Source organism: Propithecus coquereli, unplaced genomic scaffold, assembly GCF_000956105.1.
Source record: "Propithecus coquereli isolate 6110/MARCELLA unplaced genomic scaffold, Pcoq_1.0 Scaffold400, whole genome shotgun sequence".
Taxonomy (NCBI): domain Eukaryota; kingdom Metazoa; phylum Chordata; class Mammalia; order Primates; family Indriidae; genus Propithecus; species Propithecus coquereli.
Genome location: NW_012149731.1, coordinates 1,272,118 through 1,284,839, shown reverse-complemented (window position 1 = coordinate 1,284,839; position 12,722 = coordinate 1,272,118). Strand labels below are relative to the sequence as shown.

Genomic DNA, 12,722 nt, shown 5'->3' with positions numbered 1-12,722 from the left:
TACCAGCTGGTAAATTCTCTAAGCCTGCTTTGTTTCTGTATCTGCAAAATAAGGATACCAATCTCGCCCATCACATAGGTTTTTATGGCTGCAGGAGTTAGCACGTGTAAAACATTTAGTATACTTTCCCGCACATATTACGTGCTCAGTAATGTTGGCCACATCGAATACGGTCAAGTGGACAGTTTGGCTCTTTCCTGTCTCCCCCCTTTTTCACGTACCATTCTCTCTATTCTCTTTTCCATAGTTTTTTCAACTCAAGGCACACTGTTGTTTTTTGTTTGTTTGTTTTTTGAGACAGAGTCTCGCTCTGTTGCCTGGGCTAGCATGCCATGGTGTCAGCCTACCTCACCGCAACCTCAAACTCCTGGGCTCAAGTGATCCTCCTCCCTCGGCCTCCCAAAGTGTTAGGATTATAGGCGTGAGCCACTGTGCCTGGCCCACACTTTTTTCATTTGTTTCAAATCAGCCAGGTCTCTCTCACTGCAGGCAGGGTCTTTGCATGTGCTGTATTTGCTGCCTGTTTAACCACCTTCTTTGCCTACTTAACACGCAATCAGCTCAACCATGAGTTTTTAAGGGGCACTCTCTGAAATTGGTGGCACTGGCTCTCCTGTCTGACCCCTACTCCAATCCTAGTGACATTCATAAGTTATTTGTGTGGCGATTGGATTACTATTTTGTTCCCACTGAACTGCAAGCTCCAGAGAACTCATCATGGCCCTAGACTGTGCACACAGCAACTGGGGGCTGAAGGAATCCCTGGTGGCTTCTGACATGGCTCCTGCCATGATTCCTCGGAGCTCGAACGGCTCAGTAAAACCCACCGTGTCTGGGAGGGCAGCTAAACAGGAGAACTAGACATACAATTCAATGTTAATCCTAGTGTATTTTTGAGAGATTCTGATGAGGTCTAGGGAGTTTCATTTAGCTTTTAGGATTCTGGCAGGACTCACTAAATTGGTGGGCAAGTTTAAATTTGCCGTAGTTCCATCAAAGGAAGGGTCATTAATTCCCCATTTTTCATGTTTAAAAGATGCTGAGTGCACAGAGGTCAGCGTTCTGCCACTGAAAGGCAAAACCATGTTACAGGCAAATCACATGCCCCTGTGGACCATGCCCTTTCAGGATTAGTTGCAACTGGAAGCTAAAGAAAAATGAACCATTTAAGCAGAAAAACCCATCTGAATGAAACCCAAGAACCACACTTTGTTTTATAACTGCTTTAGGGAATTCACATTTAATCAAAATTGAAGACGACGGCATTTTCCAGGAGAATTCTTGCGTCTTTATCTCAGTTTTAGTGATTTCTTTTTAATTACTTGATGCTCCACAGAAATCCTAAAATACTTAAAACAACTGGGAAACAGAAATAAAAGTGGGAGTTGCAATTGCTTATGGCAGAATTGTGTTTGCTTCCTTGGTTTTGGGCAATTTTGCTAACAAGTAACCTGTAACCTACTTCTGAAGGCTACAAGTATGTAATTACTTGGTTAATTTTCATACTTCGGTTCATAATTCTAATTAGTTCTCCAACTAGTATTCCCTAGGCAATGTATAATCCTGCCTCATCGTATTTGTGATTCTTGCTATTTGGGATCTCCTGTTTTCATTTAAAAGATGGAAAACTTAATTTGTGCCTCATATTCCTGCATTTTTATGCGTTGTCATATGTTCTTGCCAGGACAGTTAGAACATTCTGTAATATAGGACTCAAACTGAGTGAAATGCCTGTCACTTTGATGCAGTTTCTTTTCATTGTGATCATGGATATATTACAAATATTCACATAACCTGAACACACCTTGAGTTGCTTCTTGAGCACGTGGAGGCCCAGGGGTGGGAGAGGTAAAGGGTTTGGAATCAGGTGGATGTGAATTCAAATCACATGTCTACACTCCTCTGGGCAAAGTTTTTAATCTGAGTCTAAACTGTTGATAAGGCACAGAACTGCCCCAAGGATTTAGTGAGATGGTGAGGGTGTTCAGCACATACTTGCCCTAGTACTTTCTGTATCAGCGCTGTCCAACGGAAGTATGATGCGAGCCACATATGTAATTAAAAATCGTACAGCGTACACATTAAAGAGTAAAAAAACGGTGAAATTAATAATTATGTATTTTATTTAACCCAACATATGTAAAATAGTTTCATTTCAACATGCATAAAGATTATTGAAATATTTTACATTTCTAAAAATATTAAGCCTTTCAAATCCATTTTCTCGGAACATTTCAATTTGGATTAACCATATTTTAAGAGCTTCATAGCCAGATGTGGCTAGTGGCTACTGTATTGGACAGTGTAGCTCTAGATGGTCAGGAAATTTTCATTTTCTTTCCTTTGTATTTTAGAATTGGTGTAAGCCGGAGCCATCTAGCTGGTGGGGTGGCTGCTATGGAGAATCAGGAATGTGCACTCGTAGTTCCTAAATTTATTTAGCTGTGAGAAAAACCATTAGCACAGTGACTGGAAGAGTATAGGTACTAGTGGTTTGCTGCATTTTAATTGCATTTAAACAATGTGGTTTTAATATGAAAAAATGTATCTTGTGATATTAAAAGTGGGCATTCAAATCAAATAGTGCTAGAAAATGCAACTGAACAAAAAGTTTGAAAAATAAACCCATAGAGTGATCAAATTCAGTTGGTCTAAACCGGGGGTTCTTATACCGTTAGAGGGGGTCCATGAATGGACTTTGGGGGCATGTAAAGCCTCCATAATTATTTGCAGTTTATTTATGTGTTATTTATTATAACTACATTTTTCTATGGAGAGAATCCATAACTTCCATCAGATTCTAAAATGGGCCCAGGAAATAAAGTGTACACAGCGTGAGAGGTAGAAAGGCCTTCTGGTGATGGCGGACGTTCTGTTTACATGGAAGCTAGGGCTTCATGTCGGTGAGAACAGAAGCTGTGAATCACCTCATCACTACTACCCAGGGAAATTGTCAATTCAACCACCAGCTCGGAAATGCACCAGGAGGCATTTTGGAGCTCACACTCATGGAAGAAATGGTCGATGCATGTTTTTCGGCTTATTCTCACTGTGGGGCATCCACTGGTGAAATACATTTATTAATATTTTTTTGGCTGAGGACACAGGATTTCATGCATCTAAGTCAAGTGTGCACATGAAGGCTTTTCTCCCCTGAGTACAGGGTGGTAAGAACTGTGGGACCAGGTGTTGGGTTCTGAATGCAAATCCCAGTTTGGTTATGAATGAGCTGCATTGCATTTCTTTGCCTCCTTAGACTCCCCTGCTCATTGATAAAGTGCTAATTTCTAAGGACTCTTCCAATTCCTTGTAGGAGTTAATTGGCTAAATTTGGGAAACTTCGTATTAACGCATTGCATGTTATGACCAAGTATATCTGGATGATAGTGATTTTAAAAATAAGTTGGACTCAAAGGACCTAGAACTGGATTTGAATGTATTTTACTATTTCCCTCCACTTTTTCCTAAGTGCACAGGCTGACCCCCAAATACATAGGCACACAGGGAACCCTGATTAGAAATCCCTCTCCTTGACCCCAATATCCCATGACTGTTTAGGTTAAAGCCCTTTGTTCTTGCAGCCATATACACCCCTCTGGCCTTTAATGAGAACACACCAGGGGAGAAAAGCTATATCTCCAATAAACTCATTGCTTTTATATAATTTGCAGCAATTAATAATTCATCTGAGTGGTTTTTTTTTTTTTTTCACTGTGAAACATTAACTAGGAAGACAGGGTATGAGGTAAGAGTGCTAGGGATGGGGAGCTTCTCCTGGGAGGTGAGGATCCAATTCTGTTGAAAGTTGAACTTGGAGAGTATTGGAAAGCCGAGGCCCTAATAGTATACTCTTTGCAAAGATTTCACCTTGGAGGGCTGATTAGAATAATGTGCAGATGTAATTATCTTAACAATGCCTGGTTCTAGAAGAGGTAATGAACAGACATCTTAATAATGAGGAATAAGTATTCCAGTGTTTTATTTTCATTAAGTTGTTTTATTACAAGTGTGCCTACTAATTAGTCTCAAGATTCTGGCCCCGAAGGAGGGATTTTAGTTTGAGCAGCGTCTGTGGGAGGAATCTATGTCTGAAATGCCTAAAACGCCTGGTCATTTCAATCAAAATTTCAGTCGTATCAGGGAGTAAACCAGCATCATGGCAAATAAAAATGACATCATTCCTAATCCTACCTTTATTTTTTTCAGTAGGTATTACAGCTGAAATTGGTGTAAACATTACAATCAGGAAGCAATTTGTAGCAAATTCATTATTTAGGATCCTGGTGGTGGTTGTAGTCTGAAAGATACCAGTTTTGAAGCCCACCCACTGTGGTGGCTACTGTTTACGAAAATATTGCCTGATTTGCAGATACACCTCCGAAATGGAAAGCTGGACCTAGCCACCCAGAGTTGTTCGTTATTACTGACAGGAAGGAATGGCTGCAATAAACCAAAGAAGAGATTTCATTGTAAACATGACCCTGATTGATAAACTTGCTCATAGTTATTCTTATTTATAGGATATTGGGCCAAGTTGAAGCTTTCTTTAAGATAGGCAGTCAGAATACAGGATTGTATGGTAAATTTGATTCCTTATTCTTTGCTGTTAGACCTTGGTTTTTATATCTGTCATTGGGTTCAAGGCTGAATGAAGGCATCAGATGGTCTGAAAGACTTAAATCCTTCCAAGGTAGCAGGTAATAGAAACAAGGGAAAAAAATGAACACTGCAAAAAGCTTTTATTTTATAGGCACCACTGCAAAATGAGGAATCGCGTCAAAACTTATCAAATAGAAAATAATTTATTTTAACTTCCATTTAATGTTTTTAACTAATCATGATTTCATGAAGCCACTTGTGTAAGTCTGTACCTTCAAATCTACAAAAGCAAAGGTTATCACAATGAGCACTTAAAATTCCACAAACCGTCTCCATCCACAGCTTTCTGTACATGCAAATTCTTTCAACTGGCTGCAATATTTGCAAACATGCTTTAAACTTCCGTAACACTCCATGATATCTTGCTTTCTGTTCAAACCTTTACACTTTCTTGGGAACCTTAACCAGAAAAATGTTTACAATGTATATCCCAACTCTAAACACTGCCGGTTTGGTTATGTGTATTAAGTCATTAATCACAGAGTTTGGTAGTTTTGAGTTGAAACCTTGACCTAAACAATATATTAATGGTCGCTCATATGAAACACATTCAGCGAAGTAATATTATAAAATAGGGTTCCATTAAAAATACATACTGGCAGTCGCATTTGTGTTTTAGGCAGGAAAAAAAGCGTGTTTAACTTTTTCTTTAATATGAATATAGTTTAAACAAATTATTCTGTGAAAGTATGCTTAATAAAAGATCTTTTTGAAATTTAAACACTTTATGTAAAAGGGTACAGGTAAAAAAGTACAATTGCTATTTGAAAAAAAGCTCTGTTTGTTAATATTGCCTTCCAAGATAAGTAAGGGTGTTTCTTCCCCCTCCCCTTAAAATAGACCTATGACACCCAGAGTTGCAGGGTGTGTAAATTTGGACTATAAACATGATGAGCGTATTTATCTTATATACAAAAACTTGCCGCATTGAACGAGGCAGGAATTTCTACCCCAACGGTAGTGGTCTCTTTTATGTACACAACGCAGAAGTGAAAATTATACAGTAGTCACGGATAAGAACGAATTGTATACTCTAGTGCCGTCCGGTGACTTTGTTCCGTGGGTTAAGAGTTCTTGGATCGTCATCCAGTTATCGAGGATCTTTTTATTCCTCCTCTTCATCATCTTTTTGTGGCTCAGTTCGAGGATGTTCATCTCCTTCCGGTCGTCGGCCGCCTGCTGCTCCTTCAGACAGTCCAACCTGCTCTGCAGCATGAACTCGCGCCGCCGCCTCTGCTCTTTGGCCTTCACCAGGTGCTGCTTCCGCTCCTCCTTGCTCCAGTAGCGCCCCATCTTCATCTCGCTCACCGCGTCGTCGTCGGTGGTCATGCCGCTGCGCTCCTCGCGGATCTTGAGGGCGCGCTCCCGCAGCAGGCGGTCGCGCACGGGCCGCTTGGTGATGTAGCGCGTGCCGTCGCTGCGGATCTTCACCTTCCACTCCATGCGCGGCGGCTCCGACGGGCTGGAGGTCAGGTCCTTGCACATGCTCACCAGGCTCATCTGGCTCTGCGCGTACTCCACGGCCGACTTCTGCTGGATCAGCTGCATGTAGCTCTGGTAGTGCTGGGCGTGCGCCGGGATGTGCGCGTGCTTGTACGGGGAGTGCTGCAAGGTGGGCAGGTAGGCGCTGCCCAGCTTCGGGCTGGGCGTGGGGCTCCTGCTCCCGTCGCTGCCTCTCCTCTCTCTGTCTTCCAGGGACTGGCTGGGGTCCAGCTCCTGCGGCGACGGGCTGTAGGTAGGGGTGCCTACTTCCGGGTCTTCCGTGATGGACAGCAGGTTCTTTGAGGATGGCCCGTAAGCTTCCGTGGTCCCCACGGCCCCTTCGCCTCCCGGGCAGCTGATGCCCTCGGCCATTCGCCTCAGGGAGTTGTCGGGGGAGATCTCCAAGGTGAGCGGGGTGCTCCGGCAGCTCTCGCCCGTGTTGTAGGCGCTCGAGCTGTCCTTGTCGGACTTCTCCGGGAGCTCGGTGATGTCCGAGAGCTCGTGCCTGCGCACGTCGATGCTGGTGTTGTAGTTGCGGAAGCCGCTGTTGTGCAGCATCCAGGACTCGCGGTACTGCTCCCGCAGCTGCTGCATCTTGTGGGCGCGCACGATGCTCAGGCACTCCAGCTCGATGCTGCGCAGCTCCTCGTTCAGCAGCTCCAGCTCCTTGTCCACGCTCTCGGGGTCGCTCTTGCCGGCGTCCAGGGGGCCGCTGGGGTAGTACAGGCTGTAGGGGGTGGCGCTCTTCACCTGGCACTTGAGCTCCAGGAGCTCGCGGAAGCGCTCGCACTCGTCCACGGGAATTCCCAGGCAGTCGGCGTCGGTGCAGTCGGCCGAGATGAAGGACTCGTTGCTGAAGGGCAGGTCTCCACTGCCCAGGGTGTCCTGGCTGCACGTGAGCTTCCTCTGTCCCGCCAGCGGGTTGGAGGACGCGGCGGCGTCATCGCCGTTGTTCTCCTGCTCCGAGCTCTCGTCGTTGCGTGTGCTCTCGTCGGTCCGCCCCACACCGCTGTCCTTCTCGTGCTGGTTGGACAAGATGGTGGCTGTGTCTGTGGTCCCACCGTCTTCCTCATGCTTCTTCTACGCAACAGAAAACGATAAGAAAAATTGGTCACAGCGGGGAAGGCCTCACAGGTACCTGTTTGACCTTTCCTTGCAATGTTTCCCTGATAGGACAGGCTCTACATTTCTAAGGCTGAGCCGCAGCAGCATCTAATTAGTAGGACTAGGTCAAGGGCCTGGGAATTAGCCACACCCACCTCCATCTACCTAGGCAACCTAAACTGGGACAGTCACTTATCGTCCTCAGCCTCAGTTTTCTCGTCTGTAAAATGGGGACAATAATAGTCACTTTACCTCAATGAAGGATTCTAACTATTAAATGAACTAGTGCATGGGTAAGAGGATGCATAAAGGGCCTTGTTTAGCTCTTGTGGGACTCAATACGGGGGTGGTTATAACTCTGACATACCTCCTACTATGGTAAGAGCATAGTAGGAGGGTGCTATGAACTCTAAGCAGCTCCAATTAAACAGAGGGGACTGCCTTGCTTTCCAAAGCATGACTTTTCCAGTCTATGTAATGCTGGCACATGTGTTTTCCCAACAGGTATCAGAAGGTCAGCTATGCCTTGGCATTTTTGCTCAGCTTTAAAAGCTCGGTCAGGGAGAGTGTCAGCTTGCATTTCACTCGTGCTCAAATAGAAAAGCACTTAAGCTGATTTTTTGCTGTCTTCTACGTGGGTGGGCTTCTAACAGTCTTTAGCATCCTGAGGGGAGATGGAGGGAGCAGATTTTCCTCCAGCTCAGCAGGGCAAAGGGTTAGGGGTGGCCCATGGGTGCTACCTGCTGGAGCACGTTCGCTGTGAACTGCATGGCCTGGTGGTGCTGCTCCTCAAGCATGTCCATGTGCAGGTCGTCCAGAAAGTCGTTCCTGTCGTCGTCCATCCAGCCCTCGTCCAGCTGGGGGGTGGGGAGACACATGCCTCAGAACAGACTCTTTTGTTTTCCTTTTTATTTTTTTAAAGAAAGGACATTACCTTGGGGAAAAGTATTTCTAGGGCTCCCTCCAGGACTCATCAAAATGCAGTGTGCCCAATGTTTTGTTGCAGGTCACATCCTCACATTAGAGACGTCCAACCTTATGCCATGTTTGGGGAAGTTTCTAGTATCCGTGTTTTTTTTTTTGTGGGGTAAAACTCCTTCATCCACACCAGCTGCTCTCAGTACAGCAGGCTGCCTGTGTAGGAGGGTCAGGTAGATCTAGCTGTGCCTCCCGCTTGCTGGCTCCCACATGTTTAGCAGGCCCCAAAGAGAAACCATTTTTAGTGGAAATCGTTCTTCCTGACAAAGAAAGTAGGTTTGCTAACTAGCTGTTTGGCTTGGGCAAGGATATCGCTTTCATCAGGCCTTTATCCGTCTTGTGCAAAAAAGAACAGGCTATTCAGGGATTGGCCAAATCCAGTCTGTTGTCTGTTTTTGTTAAAAACAACAACAAAAAAACCCACAACAGCTTAATTGGAACACAGCCATCCCCATTCCTTGACATATTGTCGATGGCTGCTTTTGCATGACAGTGGCAGAGTCTAGCAGGGGTGACAGGGTGTGTGTGGCCCCCCGTGTCACTTTTTTTTTCTGTGGCTTTTTGAGAAAATGTGTGTGTCTGTGTGTGATCTTTGTTGTGGTTTTCCCTTCAAGTTCATGATGCTACTACCTGTGGTGAGTCAGACACCCTTTAAGTCGCTGTCTCTAGATTATTTTTCACTTGGGTTTCATACCTAAAGAGATCTACTGCCCCAGACATGTCACTAGAGCCATTCTAAGCAGATGAAGAGTGCCCCCTAGTACGCGTTCCTGATCCCGTCCATTGAAGGAGTTATTGTAACGGAATGGTTTCTGAATCAGATTACTTGGGCCTGAGTCTCTCTTCATCATACTCCTTCTAGGTCTTTCCAGGTAACTTTCATACCTCTGGGAACTTCAGTCTCCTGGGAAGGCTTACCTATGTGTAAAGTACTCTGTCCAGGGCCTGGTACTTATTAGGCGGTCACAAAGTGTTATTATGTATCATCAATTTTTCTTTAATTTTTGAAAGAACAATTTCTGATTTCCCACACTGTGCTATTGTAAACAGGACCTGCACAGATCAAAGCTGGAATATCTGTCAGGCTTTGGGAAGCCAAACATCTTGATGGTCTTGATCCTGGCTATGTTTCCTATTTCATTCTGTTTTCTTTCCTTTCCTTTTGTTATAATCCCTGCATTAGGGAACCTGGCCAGGCCTGCAGTGTGGATGCCAGGGTGTCAGCACCACCCTTAAATGGTTAAATCATGAAGTGGATTCTAAGTCACAGCAAGTTTGATCACCTTCTCAGGGTACGAAGCACCTTCAAGTTCAGAGTCGATACTCAGGTGCTATTTTACAGGGCTGGGGACTGGGGTTTTGGTTTGAGAAATACAGATCCAGGTTCATCTGCAGGAAGTCCACTCACCTGGAGTTCAGGCCTTGCAATCAGCAGTGAAAAGTTCTTATTTTCTTCACTGGTTAGAAGAGCCACAGCCTCTTCACGGTTCTGCACCTCTATCCCATTAATCTTAAAAAAAAAAAAAAAAAAAAAAGGGGAGTGGGTAGAAAATAGCATGATTGGGTTGCGCAAAATCATTCTATATTATTCAGGCCTGTGTCTGTCATCTACTCATAGCTGGGACATAGAACTTCCATGGAGCTTGAAAAGAACAGTGATTTTAGGAAAGAAAGGTCTTGCTTGAACCAATGCAGCTTCTCTGGTCTGTGGCAAAGCGTCTACGGGTGCAGTTCATGAGGCAACCGTGAGGTGGAGGCTGTGTGAACAGGAAGGGCTGGGACCCCAGAAGACGGCATTGAGAAAGATCAGGGTTGCACAGAGAGACATCTAAGCAATTTAATCAGACATAATAGGAGCATAAATGGGATATGCTAATGTCTTTGGATAATTTAGGAGAAACGGCAGCAACGTATCTGATATCAACATAATGGAAGTTGAGGGTTGAAAAAGGGATAGAATTATCCCTGGTGTTTTATGTGCCCAGTGTGATACTTTTAACTTCTTTAGGCCAGAGGGTCAGGTGGGAGTGGCATGCTCACTCTCAGACCTCATAACCCTCTTACAGGATTTTTGCTTACATGTCCTGGTGACTTTGAGCGCTGCTAGTCTGGAAGTCTTAGTCCTGGGGGATGTCTCCCCCAGGGGGACACAGCAATGGTCCCACTGAGGTGGAAGCTGAGCCTTCCATGTGACTCCTCATGCCACTGAACCAATAGGTAGCAAAAGGGGTGACTCTACTGGTTGGTGTGATTGATCCAGGGGACATGGGGTTGCTGTGACACATTGGAGGCAAGGAGGACTGTGTCTTGAACCCAGGTATTCCCTGTAGCACCTGAGTACCTCCCCTCTCAATAGTGAAGGTTAATGGAAAACTCCAGTAACCCTGAGGATCCTGATCCTTCAGGGGTGAAGGTTTGGGTCAACCAAGCAGCCGAGGTTCTGGTTGAAGGCTAGAGAAACACAGAATAAGCAGCAGAAGGAGGAAATCAAAATGAGTCATGGTGAGGTATGTAATGAGAAAAATAAACACGGTGGATTAGGAATGAGAGGGGTAGAGAGCTAAACCTTGTGGATACAACGAAGCCAAGAATCTGTTTCTGTGAGATTAAAAAAGGCTGTAGCTAAAAGAGAAAGAAATAGCGTCATTTGGACTACAAGGAACAACAGGATTTAAGGTACAGGTACCCTTAGGAAGTGGTTCCAGAATGGTAAATGTTGAATCATGAAATTTAAAAAACTTCTCAATCAATTTTGCTAAATTTGCCAAATATGTTCCCATTTTAAGAACAAGATACACCTTGAAATGCTTGGTCCACAATCTTTCAGAGAAATTTAAAATGAGTTATTCTGGTTCATAACTTGCAAATTGTTGGCCTGATCTGGTCCACTGATGGAATGGCTTTAGCCCAAACAGAATTAAAGAAAATGAAGTGAACTTGCTTATATTCTGCACGGCCCTTTTCCGTGGGGTCATCTTCTCTCCAGTTTGTCTCGGTCCCCACCGTTCCCCAGAGTTAGCCTCATTCATTAATTTATCTTGTCTGGCCTCACTATACATCTGAGTTTGTGATCCTCTTCTTTAACCTCTCCTGCATTTTCAACCCTAGAGCTATTGTTAGAACCAGTTTGTTCTTCAGTGATAGTCTGATGATGAGGCCGCTGTGGTTGGAAGTGGACCTACCTGGATAATGCGGTCTCCTTCTCGGATGCGCCCATCCTTGGCTGCAATGCTGTTAGGGTCAATCTGAAACACATGTCGAACATCTCAGCATGAGCCCAGACAGGCATGAAAATAAACAACGGCACTTTCCAAAGCCGTACTCTAACACATAGTCATGCTCATTCCCTGTGTTTGTTTTGCACAGAAATAAACAAGGCTGAATGTTGTGCAAGGACAGACGAACATGGGCTGGTCTGCTGCCAAGCCTTTGCAGGGCCTGGTCTTGGATCCCGGGTGGCAACCCTGTCACACAGCGGTGTGCACAGGCTCTGCCGACCTGAGGGAGCTGAGGAGGCACGGCTGACTTTTCTTGTGCACATAGTAATTAAATCAATGATGTAGAACAGGTTAATTAACAAGTACCCTTCATTACGTTGACTAGCAACCATACTTTGATTATTTTATACCAAATTCTTGTATTAAATTTTGGAAAACAACTTTAAAATGAAATATAATTTAGAGAAGTGGGACTGAGAAGGGGAATGGGGTTCCCCCAAATGCAGTAATTTGGGGTCAACTCAAGTTTGGTGCATGACATACACCCAAAAGGATTGATTATTAAGCCTGGTAGTTCATCCTTTAGAAACAGATGTTATTTCCTGACAAAACTGGGTTTCTGCACTTGCAAGGATGGGCGTGCATGGCAAAGTTTCCATATTGAAAATCGATTGCTTTGCACTATTTTCTCTAGAAGACCAAACTGCTTCCAACTTTACTTTCCTAGGTACACGCAAGTTACATTTAACTTATATGAACTCAACTACATATACTCCACCAAAAGGAAAAAAAGCAAGAGAGACTTTAAAAAGTGTAAGTGACTCCATCCACCATTCCACTCAGTGAACATGAATTGGGAAATGTAATCTGCTGTTTCCTCGGGGCTGAACACACAAAACCATGTAAACGGCTCCATTTTATGGATGGTTTGTGGGCTTCTCAAGGGTAATTCTGCCTTAAGTACTGACATTAGAACGTAACCCCCATGTAAAGATTGTAACTCCATGGAGTGTGATGAAGGGGACAGGGTAATTTGTGTCTTTCCAAAGACTTCTGATGATCTAGAGTTAAGGTTGGTGAGTGTACAAAAGAAAAAAAAAAAACGCTTTTGGTCTTGCTATGATAGTTATAAAAAAATCGGCCTTTGTACCTCACTGATATAAATGCCAATGTCGTCTTCGTCGTCTGTCCGGTAGCACACTGTGAGGCCCAGCTTGTCCTGGCTGTTCATCCTGTAGAGGTCCACTTCCTAGACAAAGAAAGGCAGTCCCAGGAAGACGC

At 44.4% G+C, this 12,722-nt stretch overlaps 1 protein-coding gene across 4 annotated transcripts in view; it reads right to left on the bottom strand.

Moving 5' to 3' along the window:
* Positions 1–4,722: 4,722 nt before the first annotated feature.
* PDZRN3 (PDZ domain containing ring finger 3) overlaps positions 4,723–12,722 on the bottom strand; it is a 266,468-nt gene continuing 258,468 nt past the window's right edge. For all 4 annotated transcript variants that reach the window (XM_012652864.1, XM_012652867.1, XM_012652865.1 and 1 more), the window contains 5 exons: positions 12,592–12,690; positions 11,406–11,468; positions 9,632–9,733; positions 7,986–8,102; positions 4,723–7,221 (listed from right to left, as the gene is read on the bottom strand). In XM_012652864.1, the coding sequence (XP_012508318.1) occupies positions 5,656–7,221; positions 7,986–8,102; positions 9,632–9,733; positions 11,406–11,468; positions 12,592–12,690 (1,947 nt within the window). In that variant the 3' untranslated portion in view covers positions 4,723–5,655. The remainder of the gene's footprint in view (positions 7,222–7,985; positions 8,103–9,631; positions 9,734–11,405; positions 11,469–12,591; positions 12,691–12,722) is intronic.